This window comes from Centruroides vittatus, unplaced genomic scaffold (assembly GCF_030686945.1).
Source record: "Centruroides vittatus isolate TY-2023 unplaced genomic scaffold, ASM3068694v2 scaffold_3315, whole genome shotgun sequence".
In the NCBI taxonomy this organism is placed as follows: Eukaryota; Metazoa; Arthropoda; class Arachnida; order Scorpiones; family Buthidae; genus Centruroides; species Centruroides vittatus.
Window position 1 is genome coordinate 1,407,688 of NW_027122703.1, and position 17,230 is coordinate 1,424,917.

Here is a 17,230-nt window from a genome sequence, read left to right on the forward strand (position 1 = left end):
TGGATGCTATCATGCACGTGCACCCTCAAAATTCCGTCTCTTTTCACACTTTCTTGTCTTTCTATCTTGCTAAGAGGTTCATATGGAGTTTATTGGCTGTATAGCCCTTTACTCCAAGAGACACGTGGCTGATCGCTAGGCAACCGAAGAGCCGGCCTAAACGTACACGAGGGGAGATAGAATGCCTTTCCGGAAGGACTTTTATGGGAAGCTGGCCCCCATTCAGGCAATTATGGACACGGAGATAAGTTGGAAAAACTCCATGCTGCTAGCCCGTCCGAGCACGGCGAGAACCTACGACCAAACTTCCCAGTGTTTAGGGTCTGGTCTCTGGCGCTATGAGCGGAGTTTTCAAACTTTTGGGTTCGCCAGGTCTTAAATTGTTGAGATTTGCAGAAAAAACCTGGAGTGTCAAATTTGACAAATTACAGTACAATATTTTTCCATGTTATAACAGCCAAGAAAGTAAAATAAAAATAGTCAGAAACCATTTTAGTAAAGAAAGTTTAAGCTGTGTAATTTTATTTACGATTTTAATGTCAGACACAACTTAATTTGTTGTACTGTACCAGGGAGGCCATTTATTGTCTACAAGACATTGCCTTTTCTTCTTTGAAATAAATAAATAAAAAAACTCATTACATCATATAATTTCAGGTTTATCTTTATAGCTTTTTCTTGTAAAATTTTTTTAAAAGATAATATCAATTCTACTGCAAAATCCGTTATGCTCTTCACTCACTTTACTTCCAAAAAACTGTAAATCAAGCAAATAAATATATTCAATAACAATTGAAACTCATAAATATTATTGACAGATACTAACAATTTGTTGAAAAATATTAATCTATCTACAAATTTTACTTTCAACCACTCATTGAATTTATATTTAAAACCCAAGATGATTTTGTGGTTTTTGAAAATACATTGAAAGCATTAGGAATGAAAAATTTCACATCTCAATTAATCCATCTACTGTATATTAAGTAATTCGGATAATAAATACAATATAACTTTATAATAATGTATATTGTTAAGGTGACTAACCGTCCTCCTTTTGTAAGTTCTGTCCTCCCTCGACACCTGACTGTGAAAAAATAAGTCGCGAAATAAACCTCGACAACGTGCTTTAACATTAAGTCATGGAAAGTTTGACCGACTCAACCCACGACTAAAAAAAATTCAACGGATTCATGCTAGTCAATATAAACCTATGCAATAATATCGCTTATTCGATATAGTGTTCAAGTTTGCTCGAGCGCGGGCATATTACAATTCAATAATCTAATACTGTTTTATAAAACAGTTAAGAAGGGTGACACCCACGGTATGACTTGGGGTGACACCAGGATATCCGCTCCAGGTGTCACCCATGCTAGCTATGCTACTGCGCATGCAGTAGAGATTATTATAGTGTATTATTATTGCAATGGATAAAATGTTTCTTTTATTCACAATATTTTTTCCTTCAATTTATGTGTCCTCCTTTTCATTATAAAAAAGTTGGTCACCTTAATATTGTAAAACATAATTTATTTATATAGACAAGTGGAGTTAAGTAAATCACATAGATTAAATTAATTTTGATGCAAAGTAATTATTACCTTTTAGTAGTAGCATGTAATTTTGAAAAAAAGGCAGCATCCTCTCATAAATTAATTTGATAAAACACATTAATTAGTAACTTAATGATTATCATTCAAAACTATTGACAATTTTATTGAATATTTTTTACTTCATTTGATAAAAATAAACTAGTTTTTCTTATAAGAAATTTTTTATTCAGAAAACCAAATATATTTTTTTTTTATAAAGTTACAACTTACTTCTTCCACTCATAACTGAGACTGAATATTGGTAAAAATATTTTCAAAAAGATTTAAGCATCAATTTTAACATGTATCAGTGTCAGAAAATAAAACAAACCTAAAGTAATGAAATTTACTGACCTTTGCACAAGTTAATACAAATACTGTACTATGATTAGAGACAAACACAATCATGTCAAAGACGACTAAAATCACTTTAGAAATTCACAACAACACTTTAGGAAAGTACTGAAATACAGATGCAAAGAAATTATATTAAAACAAAAGGAGAATTTATTATTGATCTCTCAAACTGGATGTCACTCCCAGAAGATTGTTAACAAAAGATCTTCTATTCAATTTCCGTACCAAAACTAAATTTTTTTGATTTCGATATACAGTGATACCTCGGGTTTTGTCGATAATCCGTCCAAAAACAGTTGGAAAAATCTGAAACTGATGAAAACTGAGGCAATTACTTCCATATGAATCAATGTAAATCCAATTAATTCATTCTAGACACTCCAAAATACATACCAAAAACACATTTTATAGAGAATAAATATAGTGTTTAATACTAAAAACAATAAGAAATTAATATAAAAGACTAATGTAAAGAATAAATGAACATTTAACATGTCATCTGTTCAACATCTTCAATTGTTTGCATTCTCTGTTTCATTAGCACAACAGCCTTTTGCTACATTAGCCTCCTTTTTAGCCACAATGGAACTTACCATGGATGGTACATGTGGTTGATTTCAGCAATCTTAATGCCACTCTCGTATTTTTCGATGATTTCTATCTTCAACTTGATTGTGTTCCTGGCCTTCTTTGAAAAACTGCTGGCTTTGGACACTTTTGTTGCTCCCATGGTGGAGCTAAAAGGAAAGAAAAGCAATGGAACTGTTTGGCTAGATGTGTGAGGTAATGCTCACACAACGAGAGACAATGCCAAACTGAGCAGGAAAGCATGTGGGTCACCCTTTGTTTTTGCAAAATTAGCAGTGAGGTCACATGGACACGCCGATGAAATCCGAGGCAACTGACAAAAACCAAAACCAACAATAACCAAAGTCAACAAAAACCAAGGTATTACTGTAATACATGACTATCAGTTTTCCATATATGAGATCTATTGAAAATCTCTTTAAAATTTTTTAAATTTAATACTTATTCATCTTCAAAGATAATCAGTTTTTTTTTAATTACGATGCTAATGTAATATGGTGTGACTGGTTTAATAAAATTAACTTATAAATAAAACTTTTGATACAATAAAAAATAAAATTTTAATGAAATATGTAAATTATACATAATTATATAACTTAATCTGACGTTTCTTCATCTTCATCATCGTCGTCTTCATCATCGTCGTCATCGTCTTGTTTAATAATATCTGTTAAATCATGTTTCATTTCTTCAATTTCACCATCATTTGTCCAAATACTATGAACTAACATTTTAAACTGAACAGTGTGGTTACCTAAAAGTTTCTGGAAAAAAATAATAATAATAATTTGGAATAAAAAGAATGCATTTATCTTCTGATATGTTTAAAATATAAATTTATTAGAAATTTAATTGTTGAAAACTTCAAAAAACATTGAAAAATAATCAAAAAGAAATTGAAATTTTTTAAAAAAAATTAAATTTAAACCAACATAAGCACAAGAATAGCACATAGAGATAAATTAGTATGAAAAACAATAAAATTACATAAAATAAAAAGATAAATGATGATAACATAAACGTTAAAAGCCCAACTTCACGTTTTCCCAAAAACAAATTTTATATTTAATTTCTTTTTTATATTATAATTATTGTCTTAAATTTTTCATTTAGTTGTTACAGTTTGATGTACCAGTAATATTCTTAAATAGCAAGGTTAAGGCCGAAGTTTTAAATGTGAAAACGTGTACGTCGGACGTTCGGCGCCGCTTCCCTGTAAGCCTAGAAGTTTGACAATGGCGTTTGAAATGTCGAGCATGATTCCACTGACTTTCCAAACACCATTGTCAAACTTCTAGGCTTACAGGAAAGCAACACTGAACCTCCGACGTAAACGTTTTCACATTTAAAACTTCAACCTCGCTAATATGTTAGAAAATATGTTTGTAGGCACATACAAGGTATATTATGTAAAATAGTATGTAAGAAAGGAATTCATCTATTTATATACAGAAACAAATCTCTTACCAGAATTTGTGCTTGTTCTGGACTTAAAACATCACCTTCTTTGCAAACTTGAAAATCTTTAATTAATGTCACAACACCTATGTAAAGAATATTAAACATTATCTCTTGAATTACTGTGTATCTGCCTAAGATTGACTGATAGTTGGCAATTTCTGATTAATAAATAGTAACTCAATACGAATTTTTCAATTTCAAACATTAATACCGAATTGAAGAATTAAATAAATATATAACTTAAATTTCATACTAATTGACTACATTAATAAAGATAAAACGTATTTCGTTTCATAGACACAAAATATCTAATTCAAATATTTTTGTTAAATATTAAATACTTAGTAAATATTTTATATCTAACCTTTCTGTAAAGAAGTGGGCATTCCCAGTTTACGAAGATGTGGTTCTAAAGAATGGGAAAACTGTTTTAGAGGTCCTTTATCGAGAGTTACAGTTTCCTCAGCAATACTACCGGCTCGTGCAAAATCTGTTACATAGAATGTATCAAACCAACTGAAAAATATATATATTAAATATAAGAAAAACATTTTTTTATTGATATTTTATATCTGACATTATTATTGTAAGAAGCTTAACAACACTCAATTTGTAATTTTAATCATTTTTCAATAGTTGAGAAATCACTCTAAATAACCAATTAAGTTTTAAAAAGTTCAAAATCATACATGCTTTATATTCCACCAGTTTACTAAATAATTACATGAAACCTTTTAGTAAATGAACATCTTTACATCATCTCATAATGCAACTCTCTATGTAGTCAAAATGTTCTCAATTTCTCTGAAGTTGACACTCTCCCTTTTTGATGATTTATAAATTTTGATTTTTTTTTAAAAAGATGCAAGTCTGCAATATTCCCCATGGGCTAGATAATCTTGGCCCCCTTCCATCCTATCTTCACCTATGTTTCCACAGCAAATGTCACCAAAGCCATCAAACTCAAACTTCTCCACTGAATAAATGTGCTCTTTAACTCTATCCCTCAAAGTTCTGGATATCACTTCAATATACACTCATTCTATCCCCAGATCTCTTGTCTTCATCTCCAAGGTTGACACTACTGTGATTCTTTGCCACTTTTACCCTAGTTACACCCTCACTCGGCTACTTACCGGACACGGCAACTTTAAGCAACACTTGCATATATTTAACCTTAGGGACAATCCACAATGCGATTGTGGTATTCAGGAGGACACCACTTCACTTAGGATGTGTTTACTTCTGAGCTAATAGTGCTACTTCTGAACACCGAAAGTGATGTCATTAGCACGTGTATTCGTGTTTACATGTCCAGTTCGAAAATAAACGCAAACGCTAACAAGAACTATGGTGATTTCCTGCAAATAATATTGTCAAAGCTGCTATTTTAAATGTTACGTTACAGATAGAACTATTTGATTCCGAATCAGACGAGAATGATCTTATTGTGGATATAACTGTAGAAAAAATGAAAGAAAAAAGTCAAATAAAAACGAGAAACTTTTATTGAAGAGACTGTACCTTTTTATAATCCAACCGATTTTGAACAGCACCTTAGACTTACAAGAAAATGTTTTGAGTCTCCTTTAAAAAAATAAGCCCAATTTTAGACACAGAAAAATTACCTCCTCTGAAAGACTACCTGCGTCTCTTCAAAGCAGCTTTTATGCTACCTATAGGACGTTGGCAATTAAGAATCATTCAGGTTTGCTTATACAAAGTAATATATGAAATTAGATGCAGTATGTAAGAGAATAGCAGCTTATACATATATATAATACATATTTAATGCAATTGTTTTACCCAGTGAATGGATGCGATGTTCTTTTATGGTGTAACTAAACTGAGTTCAAAATTAACAAATAATTGATATTAAATACAAAACATTTTTTTTCTTTCTTTCTTTTCTCTAAGGGTATTGGCGATCGTTTTAATATGTCTAGATGGACTACCTGGAATATTTTAAATAAGGTTGTTAATTCTCTCTTACAAGTTAGTGTTAAACGAAAATGAAAAAATAATCTCTTGGCCATCACAGAGCAGGATGATGTAAGAATAATGGAATTTTTTATACCCAATCTGGTTTTCATGGAATTAGAGGTTCTATTGATGAAAAGCATATGGCTATTAAGACATCAACTGAAAAAGCAGCAGCTTATTTCAATAGAAACAAGTAGTACTCTGTCATCATATAAGTTTAATTTGTAATGAGAAAATGGTATTCAAATGATACAATTTCTTGAGAAGTCATTTCCCATATGTAAGTGAGAATTCATTCAAGTATACAAACTTATGTAATTTTGGATTATTATTAATTTTGTTCATTTCTTTATGATTTATTTAATAACACTTCTGAAGATTCCAAACACATGTAAAGTAAACTTCACTTTCAATCATAAACAATGAATCAAACTTAATTTTTTTCACATTAACTCTCTGTTTATGAATAAAGTCATCTAAAGCTATTGAACCTTAAAATGAAAAAACATCATCGTGAACATTTTACACAACAAATAATTGAAATTAACCAATAAAAATAGTTTCTGCCATTTATTTTCCAAAACTAATTCCATTTTCATTACTTTGTACACAAAGAAATTTTTTCATGGGAACAGCCATATTGAATTAGCGCAAAGCTCGACAACGAACTAGCTAGCACTCGGCGCTTACCAATTTCGCTAAAAATGACATCACATATCTCTAAAGTAAACACCAATGAGCGTGGCACTCGAACGAAAGTACACAGGCTGAGTGCGCTGACAGTAAAATTAGCTATGAGGGCAATGCTATCTAAATTAATGGATATTGGGGTTATTGAGATGGAGTTGATGTATATATATACCAGGCTGGGTATTGTGTCAGACATCTGAGTGCCATGTTGAGTAGGCTATGAGCTTTGAATACATCCTCAGATGGTGCCTTGGATAACTGATGGATGGTTATATCTAAAGTTTAAAAGTGTCTGGAAGAGAGGAGTCGCTCAGAGGTTCAGGTGGTGTAACTAGTCAGTGCACTGCACGGTAAGCAGAGGTTGACTCCACTCTGGGTCAATTCTTTTCTTCCAGACTACTCTAAATTCTAAAATTCAATTCAATTCATAGTTACTACTTCTGTTAAGAGATGGCACCTAACACCTTGTTATTCATATCATATAAAGTTCCAAATTTAATATTTGTAGCTTATTGCGTGCCTGATTAATGCTATTGTTGGTTAGTTGATTATTATTACATATTGGGTTATTGAGTTGTTGTTAAAAAAATAATTTTTTTTATAAACAGAAAGTTTTTGATGAATAGAAACTAACCTCAATATTTCATCTTTTGAACAATTTGTGAAAAGTAACCCACATTGACCTTTCAATTTTTCACTGATTTTATAAAGATTATCTCTATATTCTTCTTCAGGTGTCCTTCCAAGTGCTCTTGCCATAACTCTATTCTTTCCAAAGAAGAATCTAAATATTCATTAAAGAACTGATTAGACATTAGTTTTTAATTTGATTGATGATGAAACAGCACTCATTTAAATCACCTGCTATGTTTCCATTCTTCCCGGACATCTTTTAGAGTATTGTTTCTCATATTGCGAACAGAAAAGAGGACTACACGAGCATAACTGTCAACACATTTTTGAATCTAAAATATACATAAATAGATATTTTTAATTCATATTACTTAAGATTATTCAATCCTTATAAAAATTTATATCAAGTACATATATTACAAATTAAATAATAATTATATTTCACTACAAATATTCAAAACTATTCCCTATATGATAAACAAATTAAGAAATTAACTAATTGTTCAATGAAAGACATAATCCTGCCACTCAAACAACTTTGAGCTTCAAATATGCATGATCCCCAAAAACAACCTCAAAAATTAATAATTCTTCATTCTTTATACAAAAAAATATATATATATATATTGAGTTCATTTACAGCTTCTTTTTATAATCAGAACTCTTAATATTTTCATAAATTTAAAATATTACCGTAATATGATGTGTTTAAAAGTCAACTGATGGTTATGCAATGACGTGTGTTTTCTGCCGATTTTAACTTTCAATGATGAACTCATCCAACAGTATTTCCTGTCTTACCAAGAGCTTTTACTAAAACTTGATAAACCCTTTGTTGGCTTCAGACATTCATCTACCATCACAATTTTCTCAAACACCCAAAGGTATGTATGGTTCATTTTTGGTTCTCTCCCATTTATTGTCTGTACATCAATCCACACTTAACTGATGTATTAGTTACTTTTTATATTTAAAAACTGATATAATCTGATAATTCCTTACTCTTTGTGTAATGACTCTCAGATAAATATTTAGAAACAAAATGCTCATGTCATATACTAGTATTTTATAGTGAATAAGAACTGGGCAATAAACTCTCAAATTCATGTCATTGGATTTGAGAGTTCATTGCTACATTAACATTTTTTCTGTGATTTTTTTTGAGGTTGTTTTAGCTTTTATTATTATAATTATAATATAATCTATACAGAATACACTAATGCAAAATCTGTTTCCAATTCTAATGGTATTTGCACATGAACTGCATTTAGCTTAATGAAGATTAGTCCTGCTGCATCTATTTCGCTGTTTAATTTCAGCAAAAATATCCCAAAGTTTGGTCTTGCCTTATTGACACTTCCCCCTGCCATTCTGGTTATTGAACTTTCCCTTGTCTAGTATAAAAATGCTTCTAAAAATAACTTTTTTAGTTGACATTCTTTCATTGATTTTATGTTATTAATGGAAGGATTATTGTAAATTAAATTTTAGTCAGGAGAACTGATGTCAACTAAGCATAGAACTCTTACAATGGGACAAAAAATAAAAGCTACATTTGATTAAATGTTGTCAACTTAATTTGCATGCAGAAATTAATATTTGATTGTAAAGGTATTTACACAAATAATGTTGTATACCATGAAATTTTGTCTTATATTAATAAATTTTATTTTCCCTATTTATTTATAATTTAATAACTAATATTTTGCTGTTTACAATATATATATATATATATTATAATTTTAACACTTTTACATATCAAGGTGGATGAGTAACCTCAAATAAATGGTCATCTGTGCCCATAAAGACCATTGTGTTCCTGGATGTTAAAAATAAACAGAATATGAAGACTTTTTGTTTCTTCTATTGAATAATTTGTGACCATTTTCATATAATATATATATTTATATTTTATTATTATTATTTAAAATCTGTAAAATACAGTAAATATCATTTAAAAAATAACATTGTTAAAAATAGGAACACTGAAAACGAACAGCTTCAATTTTTGTTTTTTTTTAAGGTTACTCCACTGTTTGAGAATGTCCACTTGTTGAAAAGATATTGTGCACAGGATTCTTATTACCTATACACAACAAAAACAATAATCCAATAGCAATAAAAAGACAACTTTTAACATTGTGCACAGGATCATTTTAGTATACAGTCAAACCTGTTTTTATGCGCGATTTTTATTTGTGCGATTTTTTTAATGCAAATTTTTAATTTGTGCGTTTTTTTTTGTGCGATTTTTTATTTGTGCGGTATAGTTGGCGACTAGTCTCGTGCGATTCGTCATGTCTCACGTTGACTTATTATAGCTAAATAAACTTATTATAGCATAAATGCACTTATTATAGTAATATTATTGCATGAATATGCAAAAAATGAAATTATTTACTTTTTAAGTCAACAAAACACCACCTGGACAAAAATATGTAAAACAGACGATAGACCAGACGATGCAGTCAAGTGCTGACATCTGTTGTCAATAAATTGTATTTCGTACGGTTTTGAGTTATTTTCTATGTGAGACTTTTTTATGCGGTCCCTATTGACCGCATAAAAACATATGTTTTTTAATTGTGTTGCGAAAACTATTTTTTATAGCCCCTCGTGAAGTTTCGTGCGATTTTTTTTATGCGTTTTTTTTAATGCGGCCCCTATCCCCCGCATAAAAACAGGTTTGACTGTACAAGCATTCTCAAGCAGAGGAGTAGCCTCAAAAAAGATTTAAATTTCAGTGTTATTGTTTTTATCAGTATCATTTTTAAAGTGTTGCCTGTTGTGTTTTTACTGCTTCTATGCACCTTTAGTTCTTTTTCTTTAATTTTATTTCATAAATAAAACAAAACAAAATTTTCAGTTTTTATAGCTATTTTTATTACTTTCCCAGCTGTTATGTATAAATAACAAGGGAAAGTAATTGTAAAAGCCTTACTGTCCTTAAATTCTAATATTATTGTTAATTGTCTACTTGGACTTTGGATGAGGGACATGCTAGCCCGAAACACGTATAATATGTGTACAGAAATTATTACTACAGGCGATATAATAAAGAAATTTTGTTCTTTCCTGAACTAACTCTCATTACTGTGCCAATCTTTAAACACCAGTATAAAGTCCTATTAATAAGTAAAGTCCAAGTAGACAATTAACAATAAAAAGGGAAGGTATTAGAATCATGTCAAATTTGACCCTCTGAGTTTTCTGCAAATCTCCACGCTTTGAGACCCCCTGAACCCAAGAGTCAAAAAAATTCCATGGGTGTGTGTCTGTGTGTGTGCGCATCTATTTTGTTTAATATCTCAGGATGACATAAAGATTGAGAAATGAAATTTGGCATGGTAGCTTGTGTTTATGGGGTATTGATGCCATTCAATTTTGGTTGTGAAAATCAAGGGGGATGGAGAAATAGAGGGGCATTTTTTCATATCTCAAGAAGGGTCAAATTTAATGAAGATGTTATTTGTTATTAGCACTTACAATTTTTTATGAAATTCATCACTACTCTCAAAATTAATCTTTTTGCCATTTTATAATAATTAAAAATACAATGTAAAAGTTGTGTTTTAACAGTCAGGAAAGCAGAAACTTGTAGATGGATTTTTTTCATCACCGAATGCACTTTCGGTGATTCCACTTTAAATACTCTGTTTTTTCTGTTTCACTTATTTATAATTTACATCAAAACCAAATGAGCGACGTAATTATTATGCTATAATAATAACCCAATTAATTACGGCAATCAATTTGTTTAGTATCAATGCATCAGGTTTTGAGATGTTTATATGTATATACCGTATTTTACGGACTATAAGATGCATCTTAATTTTTAAACAATTTTTTAAAAAAATACCTATAAGATGCACCTGAATTTTGGAGGCAATTTTTCGAAGAAAAAAGTGCGTCTTATAGTCCGTAAAATACGGTGTGTGTGTGTGTATATATATATATATATATAAATTTACATCTAGAATCAACTGCTAATAAAAACAAAAAAACAAATGTTTGAGACTATTTGATTAATTATAAATTTCTTTCATTAACAATTGCAAGCAAGACAATTGTATTAAAGATGGTCTGGTAAACCATACTTGCCATCATAAATGCTTTTAAAAGTAAAATTTTGAAGTTCACACAAATAAATTTGTATTTTTTTTGTGTCAATGGAGACTTAACCCCTGTTGCTCCCACACTGATCTGCCCCTGCATGAATTCCAAACTGCATATTACTGTAGTGTGCATATTTGTTGAAAGTGTGGCTTAAAAGTTTTATTTCAGTTTGCAAGGTATACACCAGTTTGGGTTATATACTGCTACAAGTTATATTCATAACATTATGGTAAGTGCAAAGTAATAAAAATCCAAGTACTTTTATTACTTTATTAGAAAGTGATACAGTTTCGAAATCTGAAAGCAATTTATGTTTACAAATTATACATAATAATTGTAATAATAAAAGATACATTGAATAAAATCTTACTTCTTCTATCAAATGCTGCTTCATTTCTAAACCTTTCTTTCTTGTTTTGGTAAGAGTAACTGTAAAAGCATTTCAAAGATATATTTACTATAAATTAAAATATAAATTATTATGTATAAAGTTAATTTAAAGGATAATTTATTGTTATATTTTAGATTATTATATCAAAAGTTGAAAAGTTTTTTCAGGCTTTTGTGATTCAATCTTACATCATTTAATATTTATATGTAAATTATTTAGCTATAAAATTGATGCACATTCCATAAAACTTTCATCCAAAAGATAAGACACTCTTATACTTTATGATTTCTCATTAATAGAGATTAATTAAAACATAATGAAGATTCAGGTGCTTCATTCCCTCTCAATAAGTTGATGTTTCACTAGCATTCATTTTACAATATTGATGATCTTCCAACAGTTACTGTTATATGAAAGAAAAGAATTATATAGGCTGTTTTTTTTTTCAATCTCCAATGGTCCATAAAACAACGACAAGTGTAAAGAACAAAATTAATTTATTACCGAAAGTTAAGTACAAACATGGTTACTTTTCAACATAATCACAGTGAAGATTGAGACATTTGTCATAACTGTGGACAAGCATTGCAATCCCCTCTTCATAAAATGTTGCCAACGACTTGAGAGGCGCCTTAATGTTGTTTTGAAGATTGTCATTAGTCTGGAACCTCTGCCCTCCTAGCCACGTTTTCACTTCAGCAAAGAGGCGGAAATTGCTTGGGGCTATACACCAAGTGTTTAAAAAGCTTCAAGCTGAGTGGAAGTCTTCACACCTTTAATGTGTGAAGACTTCCACCTCTTTCCTGAACTGAAAACGTGGCTAGGAGGACAGAGGTTCAAGACTAATGACAATCTTCTAAACAACATTAATGTGTTCCCTGGTATTCCCAAAATATTTTGGGCTGAAACTTATGACTTGACCAGTTGACCCAAAATATCTCGTTTTGGCACCGGAACCTCCTGGAAACTAGATGTCGCTAGTCATTATAATTTTTATATTAAAACTAACTTTCAAAATATAATTTTCTTTTTGTTTTTACATTTATTAATATATCAACACCTTTCACAAATTTCCAGCAACAAATTTAATCTTATAAAAACGTTTTCAACTGATTTGATCAGCCTTCTTCAGTTAATTGAACAAAATTAAAAATTAAGAACTAATAATTCGAATTTACAAAAGCAAGAGAACGAAAAGATTTTTTTTGTGGGCGCACAGATCACTTACTAACGAAATATCAATAAAACAGTAATAAAAAGTAGGTTCTTGACTAAGTACCCAATTTCTTACGTTGTTCAATAAACAATTTCCAGGCAGATGACAGCCCATTTGCGTCTCTGTGGTTAATGCATTGAGATGTTAATTGTGCTCTATATATCTCTAATTTCTCCATGTGTCTAATAGCCTGTTTGGATCTAGTGGCTTTTATGATGTACACTATCACAGTACACTATCCCAGTGTACTGTGATCCCTTGCTGTCTAGCATACGCTGCTAGGACTGTGCTGTCAACTGATCTATTAACTGATTGTTCATGCTCATAAATTCTCTGTTTTAAGTTACGTAAGATGGCTGCAATGTACACCAGGTCGGAATTAAACCGTTGGTCCTTAAGCGGTATCGAGTACACCCCTGTTAGTTCATTTGGTTTCTCTTTCCTTTTATCATTCCTTAACAGACGGTAAACTGCCGGGTTGCATCTATAAATCAACCGTAGGTTCCTATCTTTGGCCACCTTCCAAACCAAATGAACTAACAGGGGTGTACTCGGATACCGCTTAAGGACCAACGGTTTAATTCCGACCTGGTGTACATTGGAGCCATCTTACATAACTTAAAACAGAGAATTTGAGCATAAACAATAAGTTAATAGATCAATTGACAGCACAGTCCTAGCAGTGTATGCTAGACAGCAAGGGATCACAGTACACTGGGATAGCGCTGCCATAAAAGCCACTAGATCCAAACAGGCTATTAGAGATATATAGAACACAATTAACATCTCAATGCATTAACCACAGAGACGCAAATGGGCTGTCATCTGCCTGGAAATTGTTTATTAAACAACGTAAGAAATTGGGTACTTAGTCAAGAACCTACTTTTTATTACTGTTTTATCGATATTTCGTTAGTAAGTGATCTGTGCGCCCACAAAAAAATTTTTTCATTCTCTTGCTTTTGTAAATTCGAATTATTAGTTCTTAATTTTTAATTTTGTTCGATTAACTGAAGAAGGCTGATCAAATCAGTTGAAAATGTTTTTATAAGATTAAATTTGTTGCTGAAAATTTGTGAAAGGTGTTGTTTTTTACGTATTATTATTGTTAGCAATTCCAGTAAGTTCTTTATTTCATTTATTACTATATCTATTTTGTTTGTGCAAAATAAAAAAATAATTTCAGACAATGCAATAGCCATGATTATTTTTTTTCAAAAATGTGTAATTTTCGTTAGGCTTAACATCGACAAAAATTCAACATGGAGCGACATACAACGGAAAAAAATTTCAACATGGGATAGGCTAAGACCCCTCTAGAGTCACTGGCGGCAACATTCTATGAAGAGTGGATTACAAAGTACGTCCACAGATATGACAAATGCCTCAATCTTCATGGTAATTATGTCCAAAAGTAACAATGTTTGTACCTAATTTTTTATAATAAATTCATTTTGTTGTTTATGCTTGTCTTTGTTTTATGAACCATCGGAAAATGGGAAAAAACTGCCCTTGTATTTTTGATGAAGAAAATATTTTATACTAAGGAAATGGGAAAATGCATGAGGACCTTACTGTACTGTTAGATTAGAAAGAGAAATCTCAGGAAAACAAATTCTATGATGATGATGCTTCTAATTGCATTCAATACTTTTGCATTCAATTAAATTTCAATACAATATTTTTGGAGTGAAGACCTTGCCATTTTGTCAGTGTAATATATAATGATATAAATAAAGTGATATAATTGCAGACATGAATGACAATGTTGGGACCTTAACAGCTGTAGAGCATGTCCATAGAAGCAAAAAAAAGTCAAAGGAACCTTAAATACTAAACTATAAACTATATTGACTGTTAGTAAAGCAGCTTGACTCCCTGTAACTGTCCCTGTACTGGATGTAAGCTTTAGGCAGATTTTGAGAGGCTATATCTTGCAAAGGGTCACATTTAGAGGTATGGTTTCTTTGACTTTTGCTTCTATGGACATGATCTACACCTGTGTTAAGGCTCCAACAGCATCATTCACATCTGCAATCTACCGATAAGATTACAAATATGAATGTGAGTTAAGTGCTGTGTTTTGGAATGTCTACAAATAGGTATCATTTAAAAAAAATTAAGGAAAACGACCCCATGTACTGATTCTATATAATTACCATTTGTTACTTGGTGAAAGCAAAAATTCTTATAAATTTCTATTCGATATTGAATACAGTAACCCAAATGATTTCTAATCATAGTAAAGCGAATTACGAATTCAGTAACGAAGTTATGCTATTTGCTCATTAGATAAACCATTTTAACAAGATTTATTTAGAAATTAATATTTATTAAATAGTATAGCAGTCGTATTGCTCTTTTTCAACCTTCCAAATTATTTTAAACGAAAATTAACAAATCTTACTTTGTCTATTTCTTTTGGATTTCGGCATGTTTAACAAACTATACGAAAAATAGATCTGGTACGAAACACGTGTGTTCTATTAATTTAACCCAACACTAGAGGGCGGACATATGACATAAATCACTGTTAAAAGTATTTTATTTTTAATATTTATTTTTCCTAATTAAGTTAATAATGCCTTTGCAAAAGCATTTTTAAATATGAATTTATTTCATATTTTTTATAAGTAAAAAATGTTAAATTAATGAAGACCTGTAGGCCGAACTTATCATAGGCTTACCGCTTCGGAGCCCGGAATCGAGTCCAAGATATGATTATCTGAACTTTCACGATGCCACAATTACAGTCAAACCTCGGTTTTCGAACGCCTCCCTTTTCGAACAATTCGCTTCACGAACTGAATTTAGAACTCATAATTGCTTCGGTTGCCGAACAAACCACTCTGCAGACGGCAGGATGGCCGAGCGGTCAAAATGGCAGCCTACCGCTCTGAAGACCCGGGATCGAATCCGAACAGGTCGAATTTTTCGGAATTTTTCGGGAATGGTCCCAGGAATTTTTCGGGAATGGTCTGTTCAGATATGTCGGGCCCCGTCCCTCACCACCCAGCAGTGGCGTAGCGTAGTGGGGGCGGCCCGCCCCGGGCGGCACTTTTAGGAGTCGGCATTTTTTCACAATAAATAATAATATCTTGTAAAACTTTGAACCATTTCATTTCATATTTTTGTCACACCTACGATTCGGACCGATTAAAATGAGCACGACATTTTTCATTACTTATTCTGTGACGAAACTGGGGTATCCCTTTTCTTTAAATGAATGTATAATAATGACATCTTCTTCATTGTAGCGACTGACAACACCGTCTGTACTTACTTGTAGGGATTCCCCGTATTTTATTTAAGGGGGCGAAATTTTCCTCCGCCCCGGGCGGCTGACACCCACGCTACGCCACTGCCACCCAGTCGCCTTATAGAGAGGTTTCATGTCGACATCACGAGTGACGTCATGAGCATGCGCAATTGTCCAGCGCCATCTTTGTGACTCTTTGTGACTTGTTTACGTTTTGTGTGTGTTCACGTGCGCTTTAACTGGAGTTCTTGTGTTTTTTTTTTTCGTCGCGAATATCACTATGGTGATTTGTTGTGTAATTGGGTGTAATGCTAGTTCACTCAAGAACAAAGGAACATCATTTTTTAAAATTCCCGGCATTATTTGTCATCAAGGATCTCAAACTGAGGAGCTTTCACGACGAAGGCAAACTGCATGGCTCTCGAGAATTAACCGGAAAAATTTCGTTACGAATAAAGTGAATATCAATACAAGAGTTTGTCAGAAACATTTCATTTCAATATTTACGTTAATAAACACTAAGTTATATTTTAAAACCTAAAAGAGTTTACTGATTTGCTTATATTAATTTAGTTAGGTATAGCGCATTTATGAACAAATAACTAATATAATTTCAGGCTTTAGCTAGTGCAAACTTACAAACATTACACGTTAAAACTAAAAGCAAGTAGGCTTATTATATGCTAGTTTCAACTAGAAAATAAAGGTACTGAACAATTTGAATTAAAAAATTTCCACAGCTGTTTTTAATTAGACTTTTACTTTCAGACAAAAATTCTTAGTTAAGAAATACGTAAAAACACGAGTTTAAACAAACAAAAGAAAACATATCTTTCCAGGCAATATTACTTCGCTGTTATTCATTACTTTTACTTTTATATCAGGATAAACCCAGCCACTTGCTAAATAGTTATGGGCCGCTAAAGATTTATAAGCTTTCA

General features: G+C 31.5%; 1 protein-coding gene across 1 annotated transcript; it reads right to left on the reverse strand.

The window, feature by feature from the left end:
* Positions 1-3,075: 3,075 nt before the first annotated feature.
* Positions 3,076-15,525, reverse strand: RpLP0-like (ribosomal protein LP0-like). Its single transcript, XM_067286384.1, has 7 exons — positions 15,438-15,525; positions 11,794-11,852; positions 7,536-7,639; positions 7,309-7,458; positions 4,366-4,517; positions 4,008-4,084; positions 3,076-3,304 (listed from the first exon to the last, which is right to left on the reverse strand). Exons 1-7 carry the CDS (start codon positions 15,463-15,465, stop codon positions 3,137-3,139), a joined length of 738 nt encoding a protein of 245 aa, XP_067142485.1. The 5' UTR covers positions 15,466-15,525; the 3' UTR covers positions 3,076-3,136.
* Positions 15,526-17,230: the final 1,705 nt, after the last annotated feature.